General features: G+C 42.8%; 1 protein-coding gene across 1 annotated transcript; it reads right to left on the reverse strand.

The window, feature by feature from the left end:
- mboat4 (membrane bound O-acyltransferase domain containing 4) lies at positions 1-25,553 on the reverse strand. The gene is made up of 4 exons (XM_072281158.1): positions 25,519-25,553; positions 23,985-24,209; positions 2,018-2,954; positions 1-117 (listed from the first exon to the last, which is right to left on the reverse strand). Exons 1-4 carry the CDS (start codon positions 25,551-25,553, stop codon positions 1-3), a joined length of 1,314 nt encoding a protein of 437 aa, XP_072137259.1.
- Between the last annotated feature and the right edge of the window lie 441 nt (positions 25,554-25,994).

Raw genomic sequence — 25,994 nt, forward strand, 5'->3', positions numbered from 1 at the left:
TCAATCGACAATTCCACCAATCTTCAAGCCATCTGTAAACTTACTGATCAAACCACCTACACCCACATACAAATTACTCACATTAATCGCAAACAACAAGAATCCTGGCACTGATACCTGGGGAACACCATGAGTTATAGGCATTAAATCATAATGCAAACCTCCACCACCACTCTGTCAGTTTTGGAGAAAATTTACCAACTTGCCTGGGATCCCATGGGCGAAGTTTGAACAAGTATCCCATTTTTGATAATAGCTAAAGGACTTGACTCAGAGGGGTGTAGGCGTGTGGAACAAGCTGCCACAGGAAGTGGTGGATATGGGTTCAATTTGAACATTTAAGACAAATTCGGATAGGTATATTGGTGGGAGAGATATAGAGAGCTATGTTCCCAGTGTAGGTTGATGGGACGATGCAGAATAAGTGTTCAGCATGGACTAGGTGGTCTGAAGGGCCTGTTGCTGTGCATTATTGTTCTGTGACTCCATGACCCCTAGTATTGGGGGTCCTAATGCTGACCCCTGAGGAACACCACTAGTCACTGTTAGCCAACCAGAAACGGTCTCATTTATTCCCACCAGCTGCCTCCTGCCTGTTAGCCATTCCTCTATTCATGTCAGTATCTTTCCTGTATTGCCGTAGGATTTTACCTTGTGTGGCACCTCGTCAATTGCCTTCTGAAAATTGAAGTACATGATATCTACTTCCTCTCCTTTGTCCACCCTGCTTGTTATTTCATCAAGGAACTCTAACAGATTTGTCAGAAAAAATTTCCCTTGACAGAAACCATGCTGACGTTGACTTATTTTATCATTAGTTTTCAAGTACCCCGAAACCTCATCTTTCATAATGGACTTCAACAATTTCCCAACCACTGAGGTTAGGCTAACTGACCTATAATTTGCTTCCTCCCTTCTAAAGGAGTGGAGTGACATTTGCAATCTTCCAGTCCTCAGGACCATGCCAGGATCAAGTGATTCTTGAAAGATCATGACCAATACACCTTCAGCAACCCTTCTCAGGACTCTGGGATGTAGTCCATCTGGTCCAGGTGACTTATTCATCTGAAGACCTTTGAGTTTGTCTATCACATTGCTTTGTAATAGCAATGGCACTCTCAGATCTCTGGCACACTGCTAGTGTTTTCCACGGAGAAGACTGATTTAAAGTACCTAAGTTCACCTGCCATTTCTTTGTCCCCCATTACTACCTCTCCAGCCTCATTTTTCAGTGGTCCTGTATCAACTCTCAACTCCATTTTACTCTTTAAATAACTGAAAAAACATTTAGTATCCTGCTTTATGTTATCATCTAGTTTGCCCTCATATTTTATCTTTTCCTTTCTTAGTTGCCTTTTGTTGGATTTTAAAAGCTTCCTAATCATTCAGCTTCCAATCACTTTTGCTACCCTATATGCCCTTTCCTTGGCTTTTATGCAGTCCTTAACTTCCCTTGTCAGCCATGGTTGTCTACCCCTGCCAATTGAGAACTTCTTCCTCTGTGGGACATATCTATCTCGCACCTGGTGAACTATTCCCAGAAACTTCAGACACCTCTGCTCTGCTGTCATCCTGGCCAGTATCCTCCTCCAATCTATCTGGGCAAGCTGCTCTCTCAAGCCTCTGTAATTCCCTTTAATCTATTGTGATACATGTGACTTATGCTTCTCCCTTTCAAATTGCAGTATGAATTCAGTCATATTATCATCAGTGCCTCCTAAGAGTTCCTTTATCTTAAGTTCCTTAATAAGATCTGGGTTATTACACAACACCCAATCTCAGATAGCCTTTCCCTGAGTAGACTCAAGCACAAGTTGCTCTAAAAAGCCATCTCCTGGGCATTCAACAAATTCCCTCCAATACCAATCTGATTTTCCCAATCCCCTTGCATATTGAAGTCCCCCAGTACAATTGTGACAGATTATTTAAAAGAAGGAAGTCACATTATCAGATTCAGGTGAAAGGAATATAGGAGAAGCATGTGGTACATTGATAATGACCTTTATTTTTTATTTACCATGTAAATTAGCAATAGCACATACAGTAAAGGGAAAACTGCACATGCAGATTTGCATAGGATTAACACACAAGAAAAACTTCGTAGCTCCACAGCTACCAAAATATATGCAGTAACCAGCTGGGTTTGCACCCATGTCAGAGGTTTATAGAAAAATCTCAGAAACCTTGATCTCACAGTAACAGAATTCAAATATCTATGAATATAATAGTCAGCTTGAACTGTGACAGCCCACAGGATAAATCCAAAGATCTGTCCTGGGTGAAGACCATGCCACCAAGCTGAAAAGGCAAATGTTGACAACAGAGGCTGAACTTTGCTGCGTTGAAACACCATCCTTCTCAACCAAAGAGCTGTAGTTTTGTTCCATACTCGAGCAATCTCAGCAATCTTATTGGTTGTTTCAAGTGTCCAGATATCAGTATCAGAGAGTGTAGCTTTTTCCGTCTTGTTTTCCAGTCCCAAGCCAATTAAATTCATAAGAGATTCATTGAGAAGCCATTGGGAATAATATGATAACCTGAATATTAAAGCTGTAATCCAGATCAATAAAATATCTTTAGGAGCATTCCACTGAAGGGGCCCTTGGTTAAGGGTATAATTTCTAATACATATTCTCAAGCATGACAAGAAAAAAAATAATATGCACTTCTTAAGAAATGGCCACAAAGGACTGGTGATGCACTTCAGATCAGTTCTTACGAGCTTTTCAACATGAATTTTGAATATTTTAAAAGTACACAAAGGCCCTCCAAATAATGCGGGAAAATGCAGCATATAGCTAAGATGTAACAGAAAACTGTGGTGCATTTCAGAATCGAGGAGGCTTTTCTGCATAATTCTAACTGGAACCACGATTTCTCCTTCATGAACATCCAATGACGTTGATGTTATTCTTTGTGTTAACAGCATCAGAGTTGACAGTGCTATTAAAAATCTGGAAGTGAAATAAAGCAGAGATTTCTCAAATGTGTGTATTACATTCATCTTTTACAATGGAAAATTCAACTGTTGATGGAATAATGAATGAAAATAGAATGCACAAATACAAGCACCAGAAGGAATGTTATTGTCAGATGATTTTGCTTCAGTGTTGGTCTCTTTGCCCAAGCAGTCTGTCTGTATATATGCACAATATGAAGTACTGATTATTCCCATCATAAGTACAGATAGGGAAGTCATTCAACCCACCTGATTCTCCATTTATCTTTAGCATTTGGGTACAGAAGCAACCTGGTTGACGACCAATTTAGAGGCCAGGGCTGATGGACGAGGGATATGTACCAACGAATATATGTAGCTGCCTGAACTATATGAATTCAGTAAAATGTTATTTATTTTATTTTATTGAGATATAACATGGAATAGGGCCTTCCAGCAATATGAGTCACACCAGCCAGCTATCCTTAATTTAACTCTAGCCTAATCATGGGACAATTTTTTACAATGAACAATTAACCTATAAATCAGTACGTCTTTGGACTGCGGGAGAAACAGAGACCTTACAAACAGTGGGGGGATTAGAACCCAGGTCACTGGTACAGTAAAGCACTGTACTGACCACTATACTATCATGTCAATTTTCAAAATTAAGTGGCTAGTGTCAACAAGAGTGGCCTTATGGAGAGTAAATACACCAGACTTAAAAAGTGAGAGGGGCCGGTCAGGATTTTCCACAGAGCTTGAGATCATTTGGGATTTTGGTGTTTGGCAAGGGGTGATAAAAAGATTAGGTTTGAGTGGAGCAGCAACTGTAGGGGTGGGACTGGATTAGAGAGGCAGAGGCCAGGGTTGATTTCCTTCCTTCCTTCCTTTCTCTCTCCCTTCCATCCGTATCCCTCCCTTTCTTTTCCTTTCTTTCTTATTGCATAGTTAGAGCAGTAGGATTGACAGTCCGTATAGTGGAATGCTCCTCTTGCAGGATATGGGAAGACAGGCAGATCTCCAGTATCCATGACAGCTACACCTGCAAGAAGTGCATCCGCCACAGCTTCTTACCAGCAGCGTTGAGGAACTAGAGCTGGAACTGAAAGATCCTCAGGTTATTTGAGAGATAGAGTGGTTGATATACAGGAGATACAGGGGTATAGTTATACCTAAGGTACAGGACACAAGTAACTGGGTAACCGTCGGGATAGGCAAAGGGGTTAGGCAACCAGTGCAGTTCCCCTTGATAACAAATACCCTGCTAGGGATACTGTTGTGGGGTGGGTAACCTACCAGGGTAAACTGCAACAGTCAGATCTTTGGGATGGAGTCAGACTCTGTGAATCAGAAGGGAAAGGGGGAAAAGAGACAAGCTGCAGTCATAGGGGATGCATACAGAGAGGAGTTTCTGTTGTTGAGAGTGAGATTCCCAGATGGAATGTTGCCTCTTTGGTGCCAAGGTCGGGAATGTCTTGGTTCGAGTCCATAGCATTCTTAAGAAGGATGGTGAGCAGCCATCTGTTGCATTGTGAAATAAATTGGATGATAGCAGGTAGAATTTAATCCTGATAAATGTGAAGTGATACAATTTGAAGTTCTAATGAACAAGAGGTTATTAAGGACTATTGAGAAACATGAGACCTTTGACATACAAGTCCAAAGGCTCCTGAAGGTGGCAGAGCTAGGAGACATACAGAATACCACACATCTTCAGTAGGGTCCTGTGTATGAGAGCAGGGTGGTTATAATCCAAATTGATAGAACATTGTACAAATCTCAGTTAGAGTACAGCAGATATGTGCAGTTATTGTCAGCAATGTATAGGAAGGACATTATTGTGCTGGAGAAGGTGCAGAAGAGATTTACCAGGATGTTGCATGGAATGGAGCGTTTCAGCTTCAAGGACAGACTGGAGAGTCTCGGTCTGTTTCTCTGGAGTGGAGGAAGTTAAGATGCGATACGATTAACGTTCAACAGTGCAGCACCGGTCAGGTCACTTCACCCATGATGCTGTGCTGATCTTGATGCCACTTTATATTAAATTTCCACCTTCTATTCATCATTCATATCCCTCCCAGCCCTTTATATATCTAAAGACTCCAGAAAAACACTGGGTTCACTACAACCACTGGTAACCCATTCCTGGCATCTATAACCCTTTGTGTAAAAACAATTTGCCCCTCATGTCACCTTTAACCTCCCCTCTTCTGACTTCAGGCATTTGATATTTTTATCCCGTGGAGCTGATTCTGACTCCACCCTTTCTATGCCTCTCATAGTCTCCCCTCAGCTCGAAGGAGAGCAAACCAAGTTTACCCTATCTACCCTATAGCTCAGACCTTCTCATCCAGGAAACATCCTGGAAACACATACTGCATCTTTTCGACAATCCCACAGTAATGGTGCATGGGAACAGCACACAATATTCCATGTGCAGTCCAACTAAAGTTTTATGTAAGTGCAGCATGTCCTCTAATCCTACATGCAACAGCCCGGCCAATGAAGGCAAATATTCATATGCCTTCACTGCCACCTTACCCACTTGCATATCTCTAAATAAAATAAATACACTATATCACAATAATAGGGATCCTTGCAAAACACTACTAGTCACAGTCCTCCAGCCAGAAACAGCCTTTCACCCCTATAATCTGTCTTCTATGAACTAGCCAGCTCTGCATGCAAACAGGCAATTTACAGGATCTTATACATCTTTATACTGCACATCATAAAGGACCCTGTCAAGTACAATAATAAAGTCCATGTAGACCACTGCCTAACCCTTATCAAACTCCTTTGCCAGCTCCTCAAAAATCTCAGGTTTGCAAGACATGACCTGCCCCACACAAAGCCACGCTGACTGTCCTTAAACAGGCCATGCCTTTCCAAATATGCATAAATCTTACTCGTTATTATCCTCTCCAGTGACACTGTTGTCAGCCTCTCTGGCCTGTAATTACAGGATTATCCCTGTTTCCTTTCCTGAGCAAAGGCACAACACTTGCTACTCTCCAGTCCTCCTAGACCGTGCCAGTTGCTTGAGGGAACAGAAAGATCACCGTCAACGCACTAACAGCCTCCTCACTTGCTTTGATCAATATTTTGGGATATATGCTTCAGACCCTGGGCACATCCACTTGAATGCTTTTCAGAAGACGTTGCACTATCTCCTCCTTATTCTCAAAATCTCCCAGCACATTAGCATTTCTGAATCTGTTTCACTATCCTCTAACTTCTTCTCCTTGGTAAGTACTGTCATAACGTGTTCATCACTGGCTCTGACTCCAATCACAGATCCCTCCATTATTCTTCAGTGCACATAACTCCTCTTTAGTTATCTTCTTTTACTTTGGCCCTGCACTCCAAGGTCATTTTGTGATCCCAGATGTTACCAGGAAGCTGATGAAGGAAAGACAGTGGACTTTGTCTACAAGGACTTTACCAAGGTCTTTGGCGAGATCCCACATGGGAGGCTGAACCAAAAGGTTCAGTTGCTTGTCACCATTAATCCCTGGAGTGTAGGAGAGTGAGGGAAGATTTGTTTGAGACATACAAGATTATGAGAGGCATAGATAGGGCAAGTGCAAGCAGACTTTTTTCACTGAGGTTGTGAGAGACTAGAAATAGACGTCAGAGGTTTAGGGTGAAGGGTGAAATAGGTTAAGGTAAACCTGTGGGAGAATATCTTTCTTTAGCAAGTGTGGAGAGTGTGGAACAATCTGCCAATGAAAATGGTAAATGCAGGTTTGGTTGCAGCATTTAAGCCAACCCATAGGTAGAATATGCAAATTCAACATTCACCTGAGAAAGACATAAGAGCATAATGAATAAGAGCAGGAGTGGGACAGCTGGGCTGCTGAGCCTCCTCCCTCTAATGGCCAACATTCCTCTACCTTCTTGATAGCCAATTGCACCTGCTAACCAATGATTGAAGTCGGGTCACTGGACCCATGAGGCTGCAGCTCTGCCAGCCATGTCACCGACCTTTAGTGAAGAAAATTTCAAGTGTACTTATCCCCAATGTGACACCAGCTGAATTGGACCAGTTAGCTGCTCAATTTAAGGGTAATTAAATGCTGACACTTCCTATCAATAAATATTTGCCACCAGCCCTTCTCCGCCTAATCAACAAAGCACATTCCAGGTACTAAATTGTCCCTGTGGTACGAGCTTCCTGTGTAGACTTCCTTATCAAGGAGAATCATAGAATGAGTCTATGTGGGAAACAATTTGACCTACCTTACTTACATCAGCAACTTAGTGTTCTTCAGTTAATTACCCTCGTTCTTTCCTCACGGCTCTATTGATCTCTTCAAGCATATATCACTTTTCACATGGATGTTGCATCTTAACCTGGTTCAGCAGATGCAATCATAATTAAAACAATTCGCTGTGTAAAACTTGTTTTGTCTTGCCACATGCAAAATGCTGGAGGAACTTAGAAGGCCAGCCAGCATCCATGGAAAGGAATATACAGTCGACAATTTAGTCCCGGTGAAGGGTCTCGGCCCAAAATGTTTCCCATAGATGCTGTTCGGCCTACTGAGTTCCTACAGCATTTTGTGTATGTGTGTCGCTTGCACTTCCAGCATCAGCGGATTTTCTTGTGTTTGTGTTTCACTTTGTCACATTTTGTTTTGATTCTCTTTAAAATTTTTTAACTAGTCAAAACCATTAATAATTTTAAACAGTTTTACTGAGTTCACTTCTAAACTGTGCTTCAATTGGAGCCATGCCAATTTCTCTGCATTTAATAATCCCATTCCCTGGCATTTTTGCAAATTTCTGCCTTAACCTCCCCAATGTTTTGTCATCATTCCAAAAGTGTGCAGGTCTGAACTGAACACAGATCTTCATTTGAGGTCTAACCAATATTTTATTGAGGTATAGCAAAACTTACTTGCTTTTACACATGTAACGAGGATATTGCTGAGAGTAGAGCATTTGGACCATATGGAGAGCTTGGAGAGGTGAGTACTTCTTCCCTGGAGTGGAGAAAGCTGAGCAGTGATGCTATGGAGGTTTATAAAATCATGAGTGGCGTAAAGAATCAGTCTTGTTTCTGACTGATAGGGGAGTCTAAAACTAGAAGGCATATGTTTATAGTGAAAATTGACCCAAGGGGCAACTCTTGCCCTACTGATGGTGCATAGATGCAACAAGCTGGCTGAGAAAGTGGTAGCGGCAGGTATAAATATGACATTAAAAGACATTTGGATGGGTACATAGACCAGGAAGGTTTAGGGGGATATGGGAAAATGGCACTAGTTCAGTTAGACAACTTGGTCAGCATGGGCAAATTGTGCTGAAGGATTGGTTTCTGTGCTGCAGCTCATTGACCAAATTAGGCTTCATGCAACTGGAGGTTATATATCGACATAAACTAGAGATAATATATTAACTTAAACTAGAGATTATATGTTAAGATAAACTAGAGATAATATATTAACATGAACTGGAGATAATATATTAACATGAATTAGAGATAATATATTTATGTGGAACTAGAGATAATATATTAACATAAACTAAAGCTTTGGTTAACATAAACAAAAGCAACTGAGGCTGTGGATAAACAAGCTATTTCAGAGATGACAGGGTATGCCTATGAAGAAATTACCTGATCATTTTCACCTTGTTGTAATTTGCTATAATGACCACATAGCAGAAGTACGTTATTGACTATGATGTGATTTAGAATGTCCTAAGACATGAATAGTCCTTTCATGGAGTACTTCCAACACCCAGGACCTCTTTTCACTGTTGTCATCAGGGAAGAGGTATAGGGTCCTGAAGACACACACTCAACAGTTCTGCCCCTCTGTCACCTGATTTCTGAATGGACATTGAACCCATGTACACTTCCTCAATTTTTTTTTCTAATTTGGTCTCTTTTTGTGCTATTTAATAAATCTAATTTTTAAAAATATATTTCTGAATGAAATTTCCAGTTTTTATTATCTATTACAATGTACGGCTGCCGCAAAACAAATTTCACGACATATGCCGGTGATATTAAACCCGATTCTGGTTTACCTATTTTAGAGATACAGAGCAATGTAGGTCCTTCAAGCTGTCCCAACAACCCCATAACCCCGATTAACCTGAAGCTAATCAGGGGTCAATTACAATAACCAATTAACCTACGCGGTACATCTTTAGACAGAGAGGAAACTGAATCACCCTGGGGAAACCCACACATTTCCCGGGATGAACGTACAGAGAAATCTTACAGAATGGCACCGGAATTGCTCTGTGAACTCCGGAATGCCCCAGGCTGTAGTAGCATTGCACTAGTCGTGGGCCCAACTTAATGCATGTCTTTCCCATACGAGTAGTTGGGAATCTGACAATGTATTGTCAGGTTAGCTAAGGCTTGGGAAAGAGGAGTGAGCTGGTCATGGAATGCAAGTGTTGTTTAGAACGGACCTTGAGATTCAGAAAGAGGAGTTGTCCTCCTACTGGTCCCTTAAGCAAGTGCCTTGCCAACAGCAACATTTCTTCAAAACAATCAGCTGACCATCTGTTAACTTCGAGGCTCCCGTCTCCTCCCACAAATTTTCATACCTTGCCACCACACAGCTCCCCTGTACAAGTCAGGCCTTGCTTTCTATGTACATGCAGATGAGGGGGAGAAAGATCTCTTCTCCAGTACTGGGTACATGAGGTGAAACTGACAAACATTTAAAATTCAGTGCAATTAAGTTGCCTTTCATTGAAATTATGTCAGTATCATTGCATTGATGTCCAGAGCCACTGCAGAATTTTTAAACAGGTGGAAATCTCATCCAGACCTGAATTCAAATCCGGTTTCATATTATAACTTTGTAAAGCAGTGGTGGGGCACCACTTCGAGTATTGTGAGCAGGATTGGGCCCCTTTTAGAAACATAGAAAACCTACAGCACAATACAGGCCCTTTGGCCCACAAAGTTGTGCTGAACATGTCCCTACCTTAGAAATTACTAGACTTCCCCATAGCTCTCTATTTTCCTAAGCTCCATGTACCTATCCAAAAGTCTCTTAAAGGACCCTTACGTATCCACCTCCACCACCGTTGCCGGCAACCTAATCCACGCATTCACCAATCCCTGAGTAAAAAACCTACCCCTAACATCTCCTCTGTACCTACTCCCCGGCACCTTAAACCTGTGTCCTCTTGTGGCAACCATTTCAGCCATGGGAAAAAGCCACCGACTATCCACATGATCAATGCCTCTCATCACCTTGTACAGGGGTCCCCAAGCCTTTTTGCATCGCGGACCGGTTTAATATTGACAGTATTCTTGCGGACTGGCCGACCGGTGGGGGTGGTGGGGTTAGGGTTGCCAATGGACAAGAGTAGCACTCATGTTTACCCCGAGAAAGACTACCATGACCATGAAGCCTTGCACGGGCACCTATGTGCGCATGTGTGACGTGCGCATGCATGCGTGTACGAGCCGACTTTTTTCTACAAATCATTTTTACTGATTCCGTTCAGTGAAACTACAGTACACTGTACATACATTATTTCTACTTTATATAGGCTGTGTATTTATCCTATCATTCCTGCTTTTACTATACTGTATGTTAGTGTTATTTTAGGTTTTATGTAACACAGCGCATAAATATAGTGATAAATCAATTATAAGTCAATAGCATCATAACATTTTAAGTAACGTTTGGATATTAAACACACAACACGTATTTTCTCTGTATGAACATATAAAATCATTGCAACACACCAATATCACTGAATCAGTGGGAGCCCTGGGCTTGTTTTCCTGCAACAAGATGGTCCTATCGAGGGGTGATGGGAGACAGCGATACTCGAAGGGGGTTCCTTATGTCCAGTCTATTCCGCAATTTAGTTTTCGTTGCATTCATTGCAGAAAACTCCGCTTAGCAGCAATATGATGTTGTAAATGGAAGCAAAGTTTTCAGTGCTTCCGTGGCTATCTCAGGATATTTAGCCTTGACTTTGATCCAGAATGCCGGCAGAGATGTTATGTCAAACATACTTTTCAGCCCCCCGTCATTTGCAAGCTCGAGGAGTTGATCTTCCTCCTCCGCTGACATGGATGACGCGCAGGTAATGACCTCGTGTGCGTAATGGCTCAACAGTGGGCGTGACAGGGAATGAGGAAAGGTGCAGCTGACTCATATCACCAAATCACATGGCTTCCTAAAGGCCCAGTAACACATGCTTTGGTGGTTGGGGACTGCTGATCTCGTACACCTCTATCAGGTCACCTCTCATCCTCCATCACTCCAAGGAGAAAAGGCTGAGGCATGCTCCCCAATGCAGGCAACTTCCTTGTAAATCTCCTCTGAACCTTTTCTATAGCTTCTACATCCTTCCTGTAGTGAGGTGACCAGAACTGAGCACAGTACTCCAAGTGGGGTCTGACCAGGGTCCTACATAGCTGCAACATTATCTCTCGGCTCCTAAGTTCAGTTCCACGATTAATGAAGGCCAATACACCATATGCCTTCTTAACCACAGAGTCAACCTGCGCAGCTGCTTTGAGTGTCCTATGGACTCGGACCCCAAGATCCCTCTGATCCTCCACACTGCCAAGAGTCTTATCATTAATACTATATTCTGCCATCATATTTGACCTACCAAAATAAACCACTTCACACTTATCTGGGTTGAACTCCATCTGCCACTTCTCAGCCCAGTTTTGCATCCTATCAATGTCCTAGTGTAACCTCAGATAGCTCTCCACCCTATCCACAACACCCCCAACCTTTATGTCATCAGCAAATTTACTAACCCATCCCTCCACTTCCTCATCGAGGTCATTTATAAAAATCACAAAGATCAAGGGTCCCAGAACAGATTCCTGAGGCACTCCACTGGTACCTACCTCCATGCAGAATATGACCCATCTACAACCAGTCTTTGTCTTCTGTGGGGAAGCCAGTTCTGGATCCACAAAGCAATTTCTCCTTGGATCCCATGCCTCCTTATTTTCTCAATAAGCCTTGCATGGGGTACCTTATCAAATGCCTTGCTGAAATCCATATACACCACATCTACTGCTCTTCCTTCATCGATGTTTTTATCACAGATGAACTATCTTAGAAAGGATGTGCTGAAACTGGAGAGGGTTCAAAAGAGGTTCACAAAAGTGATTCCAGGATTAAATGGCTTGACATATGAAGAGCATTTGATGGCTCTGGGCCTGTCCTTATTCACAAGAATTCAGAAGAATGGAGGGGGGGTGACCTCATTGAAACCTATTGAATGGTAGAAAGCCTTGATAGAGTGGATTTGGAGAGGATGTTTCCTATGGTGGGAGAGTCTAAGACCAGAGGACACAGCCTTAGAATAGAGGGGAGTCCTTTTAGAAAGGAGATGAGGAGGAATTTCTTTAGCCAGAGGAAGTGAATCTGTAGAATTCTTTGCCATAGGCAGCCGTGGTGGCCAAGTCTATATGTATATTTAAGACAAAGGTTGATAGATTTTTGATTGGTCAGGGCATGAAGAGATAATCTCTCACAACCCTGGAACAATATTGACCTCCATCAAGCAACACAGGCATTGCAAGGCCTTTAAAAATCTTTGTCTGCACAGAGGCTCCAATCAGGTACCCAATCGCTCAGATAAAGCTGAGTTAGAAGTAAACATGAAAGCACTGAATGTAAAACGAAAGAAACAAAGGAGAGTTGCAGAGGCAAATGAACAGATTCCATTACAGATAGAAGTTAATGCAGACACGTGTGATATGATACACTTTTGGGAGGACACCCTAAAGTAGACTTAAACATGAATGGTAGGGCACATGAAGAATGTGGTAGAACAGAGGGATCCTTAATTCCTTGAAAGTGGCGTCATTGGTAAGACCAGCACAACTTGGTTATTCAGCCCATCGAGTCTTTGCTGCCCTTTGATGATGGTTGATTTTCTCTCTCAACTCTATTCTCCTACCTTTCCCCCATAACTTTTGATGTCCTTCCCAATAAACCTCCACTTTAAATACACCCAATGAGTTGACAATAAATTCCATAGATTCACCACCCTCTGGCCAAAAGAAATACTTCCTCATTTCTGTTCTAAATGGATGACATTCTATTTTGAAGCTGTGCCCTCTGATCCTAGAAACTATCAATACTGGAATCATTCTCTCTACATTCACTCTAGGCTTTTCAATATTTGGTAGATTTGAATAAGAACACACACACACACACACACACACACACACACACACATTCTTCTAAACTCCAGCGGGTACAGACCGAGAGCCATCAAATACTCCTCATACATTAAACCTTTCATTTGCAGGATCATTCTTGTCAACCTCTCCAAACTCAACATGTTCTATCTCAGATATGGAGCACAAAACTGCTCACAATACTCCAAATGCAGTCTGACCAACACCTTATAACATATAAAAAATGGTATCCGTTAGTCTTGCGGGACCATGGATCTGCACCTGGGAAGTCTTCACTCTCCAGGGCGCAGGCCTGGGCAAGGCTGTATGGAAGACCAGCAGTTTCCCATGCTGCAAGTCTCCCCTCTCCACGACACCAATGTTGTCCAAGGGAAGGGCATTAGGACCCATACAGCTTGGCACCAGTGTCATTGCAGAGCATTGTGTGATTAAGTGCCTTTCTCAAGGACACAACACATTGCCTCGTCTGGTGCTCGAACTCACGACCTTCAGGTCGCTAGTCCAATGCCTTAACCACTTGGCCACGTGCCCACATATAACATAAAACATATAACAATTACAGCACGGAAACAGGCCATCTCGGCCCTTCTAGTCCGTGCCGAACTCTTACTCTCACCTAGTCCCACCGACCCGCACTCAGCCCATAACCCTCTATTCCTTTCCTGTCCATATATCTATCCAATTTAACTTTAAACGACAACATTGAACCTGCCTCAACCACTTCTGCTGGAAGTTCGTTCCACACAGCTACCATTCTCTGAGTAAAGAAGTTCCCTCTCATTTTACCTCTAAACTGTTGCCCCTTAACTCTCAACTCACGTCCTCTTGTTTGAATCTCCCCCACTCTCAATGGAAAAAGCCTATCTACATCAACTCCATCTATCCCCCTCATAATTTTAAACACCTCTATCAAGTCCCCGCTCAACCTTCTACGCTCCAAAGGATAAAGACCTAACTTGTTCAACCTTTCTCTGTAACTTAGGAGATGAAACCCAGGCAACATTTTAGTAAACCTCCTCTGTACTCTCTCAATTTTATTGATATCTTTGCTATAATTTGGTGACCAGAATTGTACACAATACTCTAAATTTGGTCTCACCAATGCTTTATACAATTTCAACATTACATCCCAACTCCTATACTCGATGCTCTGATTTATAAAGCCCAGCATACCAAAAGCTTTCTTCACCACCCTATCCACATGAGATTCCACCTTCCGGGAACTATGCACCATTTATTCCTAGATCCCTCTGTTCTACAGCATTCTTCAATGCTCTACCATTTACCATGTATGTCCTATTTTGATTAGTCCTACCAAAATGTAGCACCTCACATTTTTCAGCATTAAACTCCATCTGCCATCTTTCAGCCCACTCTTCTAACTGGACTAAATCTCTCTGCAAGTTTTGAAAACCTACTTCATTATCCACAACACCACCTATCTTAGTATCATCTGCATACTTACTAATCCAATTTACCACCCCATCATCCAGATCATTAGTAGATATGACAAACAACAATGGACCCAGTACAGATCCCTGAGGCACACTGCTACACACCGTCCTCCAATTTGACACACAGCTATCCACCACTACTCTCTGGAGTCTCCCACCCAGCCACTGCTGAATCCATTTTACTACTTCGATATTGATGCCTAACAATTGAACCTTCCTAACTAACCTTCCGTGTGGAACCTTGTCAAAGGCCTTGTCCATATAGACAACATCCACTGCTTTACTCTCGTCAACTTTCCTAGTAACCTCATCAAAAAATTCAATAAGATTTGTCAAACATGACCTTCCACGCACAAATCCATGTTGGCTGTTCCTAATCAGACCCTGGCTATCTAGATAATTATATATACCATCTCTAAGAATACTTTCCATCAATTTACTCACCACTGACATCAAACTCACAGGCTGATAATTGCTAGGTTTACTCTTAGAACCCTTTTTAAACAATGGAACAACATGAGCAATACGCCAATCCTCCGGCACCATCCCCGTTTCTAATGACATTTGAAATATTTCTGTCAGAGCCCCTGCTATTTCCACACTAACTTCCCTCAAGGTCTTAGGGAATATCTTGTCCGGACCCAGAGAATGATCCACTTTTGTATTCCTTAAAAGCGCCAGTACTTCCTCTTCTTTAATCGTCATACTTTCCATAACTACCCTTCTTGTTTCCTTTACCTTACACAATTCAATATCCTTCTCCTTAGTGAATACCGAAGAAAAGAAATTGTTCAAAGTCTTCCCTATCTCTTTTGGCTCCGCACATAGCCGTCCACTCTGATTCTCCAAGGGACCAATTTTATCCCTCACTGTCCTTTTGCTATTAACATAACTGTAGAAACTCTTTGGATTTATTTTCACCTTACTTTCCAAAAAGCCTATATCTTCTTTTAGCTTGTCTAATTTATTTCTTAAGATTCTTTTTACATTCCTTATATTCGTCGAGCACCTCATTAACTACAAGCTGCCTATATTTATTGAAGATACCTCTCTTTTTCCAAACCAAGTTTCCAATATCCCTTGAAAACCATGGCTCTCTCAAACTTTTAACCTTTCCTTTCAACCTAACAGGAACATAAAGATCCTGTACCCTCAACATTTCACCTTTAAGTGACCTCCATTTCTCTATTACATCCTTCCCAAAAGACAAATTGTCCCAATCTACTCCTTCTAAATCCTTTTGCATCTCCTCAAAGTTAGCCTTTCTCCAATCAAAAATCTCAATCCTGGGTCCAGTCCTATCCTTCTCCATAATTATATTGAAACTAATGGTATTGTGATCACTGGACCCGAAGTGCTCCCCAACACATACCTCCGTCACCTGCCCTAACTCATTCCGTAACAGGAGATCCAACGCTGCCCCTTCTCTAGTTGGTACCTCTATGTATTGCTCTAAAAACTATCTTGCACACATTTGACAAACTCCAAACCATCCAGTCCTTTTACAGAATGGGATTCCCAGTCTATGTGTGGAAAATTAAAATCTCCCACAATCACAACCTTGTGCTTACTACAAATATCTGCTATCTCCTTACAAATTTGCTCCTCCAGTTCTCGGTCCCCATTAGGTGGTCTATAATACACCCCTATAAGCGTCACTATACCTTTCCTATTCCTCAATTCCACCCAAATAGCCTCCCTAGACGAGTCCACTAATCTATCCTGCCAGAGCACCGCTGTTATATAATATCTGACAAGCAATGCAACACCTCCTCTTGCCCCTCCTATTCTATTACACCTGAAGCAATGAAATCCTGGAATATTTAGTTGCCAATCACACCCCTCCTGCAACCACGTTTCACGAATAGCTACAACATCATATTTTCAGGTATCAATCCATGCTCTAAGCTCATCCACCTTTCTTACAATGTTCCTAGTAATAAAATAGATGCATTTAAGAAACTCTCCACCTCCCACTCTCTGTTTATCCTTAATGGAGCAAACAACTTTGTTATCTTTTTCTTCCTTTTCCCCTACATCTTTGCTCTGAGTGCTCCTGATCTCTGTCCCCTGCCTATCCTCCCTCACACACTGTCTACCTGCCTTCTTCATTTGTGAACCAACCTCCCCACTCCTAGTCTCCTTAATTTGATTCCCTCCCCCTAACCATTCTAGTTTAAAGTCACCTCAGAAGCCCTCGCATATCTTCCTGCCAGGATATTGGTCCCCCGAGGATTCAAGTGTAACCCGTCCTTTTCGTACAGGTCACGCCTGCGCCAATAGAGGTCCCAATGATCCAAAAACTTGAATCCCTGCTCTCTGCTCCAATCCCTCAGCCACGCATTTATCCTCCACCTCATTGCATTCCTACTCTCACTGTCGCATGGCACAGGCATTAATCCCGAGATTACAATCTTTGCGGTCCTTTTTCTCAACTCCTTTCCTAACTCCCTATATTCTTCTTTCAGGATCTCTTCCCTTTTCCAACCTATGTCATTGGTACCTATATGTACCACGACCTCTGGTTCCTCTCCCTCCCACTTCAAGATCTCTTGGCTATGATCAGAAACATCCCGGACCCTGGCACCAGGCAGGCAAACTACCATCTGGGTCTCCGGACTGCGCCCACAGAATCGTCTATCTGACCCCCTAACTATCGAGTCCCCTATTACTACTGCCCTCCTCCTCCGTTCCCTACCCTTCTTAGCTACAGGGCCGGACTCTGTGCCAGAGGCACGGCCACTGTCGTTTCCCCCAGGTAAGCTGTCCCCCCCCCAACAGTACTCAAACAGGAGTACTTATTGTCAAGGGGCACAGCCACAGCCACAGGGGTACTCTCTATTACCTGACTCTTCCTATTCTCCCTACTAACTGTGACCCACTTGTCTGCCTTCCGTGGCCCCTGTGTGACCACCTGCCTGTAACTCCTCTCTATCAACTCCTCAGTCTCCCTGACCAGACGAAGGCCATCGAGCTGCAGCTCCAGTTCCCTAACGCGGTCCCTTAGGAGCTGCATCTGGTGCAGATGTGGACGTTTGGGAGGCTTGGAGACTCCAGGGCCTCCCACATCCGGCACCAAGAACAACAAACTGCCCTCACACTCATACTGCCTCTCTCCTCAAATAACAACAGAAAATGAATACCAAACCTTCCTTGCCTCGCCCGTTTCTGCCTAAGCCCGTTGAGCCAAAGCCCTTAAGCCTTCATTCTGCTCCTGGCTCACTCTGCAGCTCACAAACTACGCTGCCCGCTGTATAAGGCTGTGTTCCTTTTAAATCTTCCGCGCTTCACTCCCCGACGTCACACACCTGCACAGTCCCTCCACTCTCAACGTCGATGAAAAAAGCCGAAAAATTCAAAAAACGCTTCCTCCACACTCCTGCTCCGACTCTCAGAATTCCTTCTCCGAATAAGGCCTCAGTATTACATTCTCGCTTTTATATTCCAGTCCTCTCAAAATGAATGCCAACATTTGATTTGCCGTCTTTATTGTAGTCACAATTTGCAATTTAACCTTTAGTAAATCCTGCACTAGGCCTTCGAACCTCAGAATTCTGAATTTGCCTTCCATTTAGCAAGCAATGCTCAGTTCTATTTGTCCCCATTTACCCATTGATTAGATGACCTCATTCCCAGCTTCTCCATTCATCTTGGAGATATTAATAGTCATAGAAAAAACTACAGCAAAGAAATGGGCCCTTCAGCCCATCTAGTCCATGCCAAACCATTTAAACTGCTTAATCCTATTGACCTGTACCATAGCCCTCCATACCCCTACTATCCATGCACTTATCCAAACTTCTCTTAAACGTTGGAATCAAGCTCGCATGCACCACTTGTGCTGGCAGCTCGTTCCGCACTCCCACCACCCCTGAGTGAAGAAGTTTCCCCTCACGGTCCACTTAAACATGTCACCCTTCACCCATGATCTCTGGTTGTACTCCCAACCAACCTCTGTGGATAAAGCCTGCTTGCATTTACCTTACTTATACTCATCATCATTTTGTACATCTCCTTCAATTCTCCCCTCAATCTTCTATGATCTAGAGAATAAAGTTCTAATCCACTCAATCTTTCTTTATAACTCAGGCCCTTCGGTCCCAGCAACATCTTTGGAAATTTTCTCTGGACTCTTTCAACCTTATTTACATCCTTCCTGTAGGTAGGTGACCAAAACTTCACACAATACTCTGCACAATACAAACAGATTCGCTGATCCAGTTTACCACATTATCATCCAGATCATTGATATAGATGACAAACAACAATGGACCCAGCATCAATCCCTACGGCACACCGCTAGTCACAGGCCTCCAGTCAGAGAGGCAACCATCTACTACCACTCCCTGGCTTCTTCCACAAAGTAAATATCTAATCCAATGTATTACCTCATCTTGAATATGAAGCAAAAGAACTTTCTTGACCAACTTCTATGCCATACCTTGTCAAATGCTTTGCTGAAATCCATAAAGACAGTGACAACTACCTTGACATAGTCAAATTTCCTGGTAACTTCCTTGAAAAACTCCATAAAATTGGATAGACATGACCTACACAAACAATACCATGCTGACAATCCCTAATCTGTCGATGTCTATCCAACTACTCATATATCTGGTCCTTAAAAATACCTTCCACTAATTTTCCTACCACTGATGTCAGGCTCACTGGTCTATAATTTCCTGTTTTATTCATAAAGCATTTTTTAAATAGTGGAACAACATTAGCTGTTATCTAATCTGTCTCGAAGGATGATTTAAAAACCTCTGCTAGGTCCTTTGTAATTTCTGAACTTGCTTCCCTCAGGGTCCAAAGGAACACCTTGTCAGGCCCTGGGGATGTGTCCACCCTGATTTATCTCAGGACAGCAAACATCTCCTCCTCTGTAATCGTATAGTGTCCAAGACTCTGCTGCTCTGTTCCCTCACTTCTACAGGCTCTCTGCCCATCTCCCAAGTGAATACAGATGCAAAAAATCCCATTTAACATTTCCCCCATCTCTTTTGGCTCCACGCAAAAATTAACATTCTGATCTTCCAGAGGACTGGTTTTGGCCCTTGCAATCCTTTTGCTCTTTAATGTAATATTAGAATCCCTTAGGATTCTCCTTCATCTTGTCTGCTAGGGCAACCTCATGTTTTCTTTTAGCCTTCTTGATTTCTTTCTGAAGTGTTCTCTTGCATTTCTTACACTCCATAAGCACCTCGTTTGTTCCTACTTGTCTGTATCTCCAATGCACCTCCTTTTTTTTCTTAATCAGGGTCTCAATATCTCTCAAAAACCAAGGTTTCCTAATTCATTTACCCTTGCCTTTCATTCTGACAGGCACATACAAGGTTTGTACTCTCAAAATTTCACTCTTCAAGACCTCCCACTTACCAAGTACTCGTTTGCCAGAAAACATCCTATCCCAATCCACATATAACTACATAACCATATAACAATTACAGGATGGAAACAGGCCATCTTGGCCTTTCTAGTCCATGCCGAACTCCTACTCTCACCTAGTCCCACTGACCTGCACTCGGTCCATAACCCTCCATTCCTTTCCTGTCCATATATCTATCCAATTTAACTTTAAACAACAACATCGAACCTGCCTCAACCACTTCTGCTGGAAGCTCGTTCCACACAGCCACCACTCTCTGTGTAAAGAAGTTCCCCCTCATGTTACCCCTAAACTTTTGCCCTTTAACTCTCAACTCACGTCCTCTTGTTTGAATCTCCCCCACTCTCAATGGAAAAAGCCTATCCACGTCAACTCTATCTATCCCCCTCAAAATTTTAAACACCTCTATCAAGTCCCCCCCTCAACCTTCTACGCTCCGAAGGATAAAGACCCAACTTGTTCAACCTTTCTCTGTAACTTAGGAGATGAAACCCAGGCAACATTTTAGTAAACCTCCTCTGTACTCTCACAATTTTATTGACATCTTTCCTATAATTCGGTGACCAGAACTGTACACAATACTCCAAATTTGCCTTACCAATGCCTTATACAATTTCAACATTACATCCCAACTCTTATACTCAATGTTCTGATTAATAAAGGCCAGCATACCAAGAGCTTTCTTCACCACCCTATCCACATGAGATTCCACCTTCAGAGAACTATGCACCATTATTCCTAGATCCCTCTGTTCTACAGCGTTCTTCAATGCCCTACCATTTACGTCCTATTTTGATTAGTCCTACCAAAATGTAGCACCTCACATTTTTCAGCATTAAACTCCATCTGCCATCTTTCAGCCCACTCTTCTAACTGGCCTAAATCTCTCTGCAGGCTTTGAAAACCTACTTCATTATCCACAACACCACCTATCTTAGTATCATCTGCATACTTACTAATCCAATTTACCACCCCATCATCCAGATCATTAATATATATGACATTTGCCAGATACCATCAGATTTGGCCTTTCTAGTCTCACGAACCAGTGGAAACAACTTTCCTGCCTCTATCTTAACTATCCCTTTCATAATTTTATAGGTTTGTATAAGATCTGCTCTCATTCTTCTGAATTCCAGCGAGTACAGTCCCAAGCGACTCAATCTCTCCTCATAGTCTGACCCCCTCATCTCTGGAATCAACCTGGTGAACCTCCTCTGCACCGCTTCCAAAGTGAATATATCCTCCCTCAATTAAGGAGACCAGAACTGCATGCAGTACTCCAGGTGCAGCCTCACCAGTACCCTGTACAGTTGCAGCATAACCTCCCTGCTCTTCAATTCAATCCCTCTAGCAATGAAGGCCAACATTCCATTTGTCTTCTTGACAGCCTGCTGCACCTGCAAACTAACATTTTGTGATTCATGCACAAGCACTCCAAGTCCCTCTGCACAGCAGCGTGTTGCAGTATTTTTACCATTTAAATAATAATATGTTCTTTCATTTTTCCTTCCAAATTGGATAAATTCAGATTTACCAACATTGTACTCCATCTGCTAGACTCTTGCCCACTCACGTAACCTATCTATATCTCTCTGCAGACTCTCCGTATCTTCTGCACAATTTGCTTTTCCACTCAATTTACTGTCATCAGCAAACTCAGATACAGTACACCCAGCTCACTTTTCGAGATCGTGAGCAGTTGCAGGCCCAGCACCGACCCCTGTGGCACACCGCTCACCACTAATTGCCAACCAGAGTAACACCCATGTAGACCAACTCTCTGCTTTCTATTAGCTAACCAATCCTCTATCCATGCTAATATATCACCCCAATTTTATGCATTATTATCTTATGGATAAGTCTTTAATGCAGCACCTTATTGAATGCCTTCTGGAAATCCAGGTACATAACTTCCATCTGTTCCTCTCTATCCACTGCGCTCATTATATCCTCAAAGAACTCCAGAAAGTTTGTCAAACGGGACCTGCCTTTGCTGAATCCATGCTGTGTCAACCTGATGGATCCACTTCTTTCCAGGTGCCTTGCTATTTCTTCTTTAATGATAGCTTCAAGCATTTTCCCAACTACAGATGATAAACTAACTGGCCTATAGTTACCTGCCTTTTGCCTACTTCCTTTTTTGAACAGTGGCATGACATTTTCCATCTTCAAATCTGCTGGGACCTGCCAGAGTTCAGAGAAATTTGGTAAGTTGTCACCAAAGCCTCTACTATAACTTCTGTCATTTCTTTCAGCACCCTGGAATGCATTCCACCAGGACCAGGGGACTTATCTATCTTCAGGCCCACAAGTTGCTCAGCACTAGCTCTTTAGTGATAGCTATTGTATTGAGGTCCTCACCTGCCATCGCATCCATTACATCTCTCTTTGGCATGTTAGACATGTCCTCCACCATGAAGACCAACATAAAATAATTATTTAAAGCCTCTGCCATTTCCTCATTACCCAATATCAATTCCCGTTCTCGCCCTCCAAGGGACCCAAGTTCACTTTAGCCACCCTTTTCCAGTTTATATAATTCTAAAAACATTTACTATCCATTTTTATATTTTGTGCTAGACGCAAAGTGTTTCTGCACACAAACTTCTGTCACCTGCCCTGCCTCATTCCCTAATAAGCAATCAAGTATTGCATACTCTCTCATTGGGACCTCTATGTAGTGATTAAGGAAACTTTCCTGAACACGTCTGACAAATTCTATCCCCTCTAGACCTTTTACAGTATGGGAGTTTCAGTCAATATGTGGAAAGTTAAAATTACCTACTTTCACAACCTTGTGTTTCTTGCGATCACAGAATCAAATGTTCTCCTCTAAATCCTGTGGACTGCTGGGTAGTCTGTGATGTAACCCCATTAATGTGCTCATACCTTTCTTATTCTTCAGTTCTACTCATAAAGCCTCACTAGACGAGTTCTTCAGTCTGTCCTGAGTAAGCACTGCTGTGATGTTTTCCCTGACTAGTAAAACTACCCCTCCCCCTTTTAATCTGTCCCACTCTGTCATGTCTGAAACAACAGAACTCTGGAACACTGAGCTGCCAGTCCTGTCTCTATTGCAACCAAGTCTCAATGATGGCTACAATATCGTAATTTCTCATGTTGATCCATGCCCTAAGCCACCCCTACAATACTTCTTGCATTGAAATATATGCAACTCAGTCCCACCGCGCTCAACCTTCTGGTTGCTGAATTTGTCTGAGGTCTTAACAACCTCTGTTTGCTGGCAATATGGTTCTCACCCCCCTGAATAATTCAACCTCAATTATTAACCATTCTTTCAACAGACCAACAGAGCATCACAACATTTTTTTGTTGAGACCAGGATCATAAATAGATCTTTTGGCACATTGACCTTCATAAATCGAAGTACTGAGTACAGGAGTTGAGATTGTATGTTGAAGACGGTGAGGCCTAACTTGGAGGACTGTGTGCATTTCAGGCCATCTATCTATAGGAAAGATATTAATAACATTGAAAGAGTGCAGAGAAAATTTATAAGGATGTTGCTGGGACTCAAGGACCAGAGTTATAGCAAAGAGTGAATAGGGGAGACTTTATTCCCTGTAGTGTAGGAGAACGGGGGGAGATTTGTAGAGGTACACAAAATTAGAAAGGGTATAGATAGGTAAATGTAAGGAGGTGTTTTTCACTAAAGTTGTATGACACTAGAAATAGAAGTCATGATCAAGGGTGGAAGGGGAAAGTTTGAAAGGAACATGAGAGGGAACTGGGATGGTGAGAGTGTGGAATGAGTTGTTAGTGGAAGTGGCAGATGTGGGTTCAATTTCAACATTTAAGCGAAGGTTAGATATGTACATGGATGGGAGGGATATGGAGGGCTATCATCTGGACAGTTCAGTGGAATTAGGCAGAATAATAGTTCAGTACATACTAGATGGGCTGAAGGGCCTGTTTCTGCGCATGTAACCAAGTGGGAGCAATACCGTAGTAATAATGAGTCAAATTATTTCTTAGGGATGTTTTCAACACATTTAAAAGTTACACACTTACTTAATGTCTGTTGCTTCTTGAAGGTAATAATCATTGTAGTGTAGCCAAAGGTGGCAGAGGGTCTGCCACGTCATCTGAGTGAGGAAGGTCCACTTGTGAACACTCCTGGGCTCCAGCACGTGTAAGAGCATCACGGAGAGAACAGCAGGTATGAGTAGCAGAATGGTGTAGGGTCCCATACTAACAGCGGTCATAAGTAAACCTCCACTCAGAAGAAACACATGTCTGGAGGGAGATGATAAATTATCTCCTTTAAATCAACTACATGCAAATTCCTATTTCATGCAAAATAGTATTCAAACATAGATAGATTTTTCAGAAACAGACATTCATTGGATTTTCACTCACAACTGATAACCTCTTTTCATGTCATCAACATACTTCTCGCTCTTAGACTTCCCCAATGGACCTTTTACTCTCTCTTGACTTTCACATTTCCAACTGCCATTATGATATTAACCACTTCTACTTCTCCACACCCCTCGTCCACTCTTCTTCACAACTTCACCACATCTGAACTTGCAGCTCTGCTCGTATTAGATAGAGACCAACCCGGTCATCAAATCCACAGGCTAGGGCAATGGTGCTGTAGTCCAATGAACTTACTTTACTTTGCATAGGCCAGATGGCAAATCTCCGACACCCCTCTCCTTTCTTGATCTCCTTGTCTCCGTCACTGGAGATAAACTGTCTACTTCTATCTTTTATAAATCCACCAACTCCACCGGTTATCTTGACTTCCACTTCCCACCCTATCTCCTGTAAAAATGACATTCCCTTTTCTCAGTTCCTTCATCTTCACTGTATCTGTTTCCAGGATGAGGTCTCCTTTTCCAGGACACCAGAGATGTCCTCCTTCTTCAAAGAAAGGGGTTTCCCTTCCTCCACCATTGATGTTTCCCTCACCAGCATCTACTCCATTTTCTGGACACCTGCACTCACCCCATCCTCTCACTGCCTTAACAGGGATAGAGTTCCTCTTGTCCTCACACACCTCCGTAAGAGCCTCCACACCCAACACATCAATCTCCACAAGCTAAAGTGCCACATCTGCCCATTCACTTACCTCCTTCCTCAGTTCCGTTCAGGACCCTGAACAGTCCTTCCAGGTGAGACAAGACTTAACTTGCAGATTTGTTGGGGTATTGTATCCAGTGGTCTTGGAGCAGCTCCTTCTACATTGGTGTGATCTGATGTAGACTGGGGGACCACTTTGTCAAGCACCTCAGCTTCATCCACAGAAAGTGGAATCTCCCTGTGGCCAACCATTTCAATTCTTATCCCGATTCCTGTTCTGATATGTTGGTCTATCACCTTCTCTTCTGGCATGATGAGGCCACTCTTAGGTTGGAGGAGAAACACTTCATATTCCATCTAGCTAGCCTCAAACCTGAAGACATGGACAGTGATTTCTCTAACTACTAGTAATTTCTCCCCTCCCCTTTCTTTATTTCCCCACTCCGGCCTCCTACTTCTTCTCCTCACCTGACTATCACCTCCTAGCTTCTTACTTCATGCCACCTCCCCCACCCACCTGGCTTCATCTTCCAGCTTGCCCCTCCCCTCCATCCACCTTCTTATTCTGACTTCTTTCCTCTTCGTTTCTGGTCCTGAAGAAGGGTCTCGGCCTGAAACATTGACAGTTTACTCATGTCCATAGATGCTGCCTGACCTGCTGAGTTCCACCAGCATTCTGTGTATTGCTCTGGATTTTCAGCATCTGCAGGATCTCTTGTGTTTATGGAAATGCTCAGATATCTTCTCCTACCTCACCCTGGACCAGGATCCCAGCAGGCCACATCTGCCATACCATCACAGATTTTATCACAACAGTTCTCCACTCCATACCCTCTAACCTGATACATCTCTGAGCAGGACTGTTATGGAAAGCCTACTGAACCATCCCCTCAGACATTGTCTTCCTTTTCCACTCCGTTTCCATCTACATCTGGGACACCTACCATGCCCTCTTCTATTTTGACAACTTCTGATTTCCTGGTCCACAATGCC

This window comes from Mobula birostris, chromosome 17 (genome assembly GCF_030028105.1).
Source record: "Mobula birostris isolate sMobBir1 chromosome 17, sMobBir1.hap1, whole genome shotgun sequence".
Classification (NCBI taxonomy): Eukaryota; Metazoa; Chordata; class Chondrichthyes; order Myliobatiformes; family Myliobatidae; genus Mobula; species Mobula birostris.

Excerpts from the sequence above, each read along its gene's own strand:
- mboat4 (XM_072281158.1), bottom strand. The coding sequence starts at position 25,553 with ATGGAGGGGAGGGGCAAGCTGGAAGATGAAGCCAG. Across the intron at positions 24,210-25,518 it reads AAGCTGGAAGATGAAGCCAG|ACATGTGTTTCTTCTGAGTG; the intron begins GTGGGTGGGGGA and ends ATCTCCCTCCAG. Across the intron at positions 118-2,017 it reads TGCTATTGCTAATTTACATG|GTATCAGTGCCAGGATTCTT; the intron begins GTAAATAAAAAA and ends GGTGTTCCCCAG.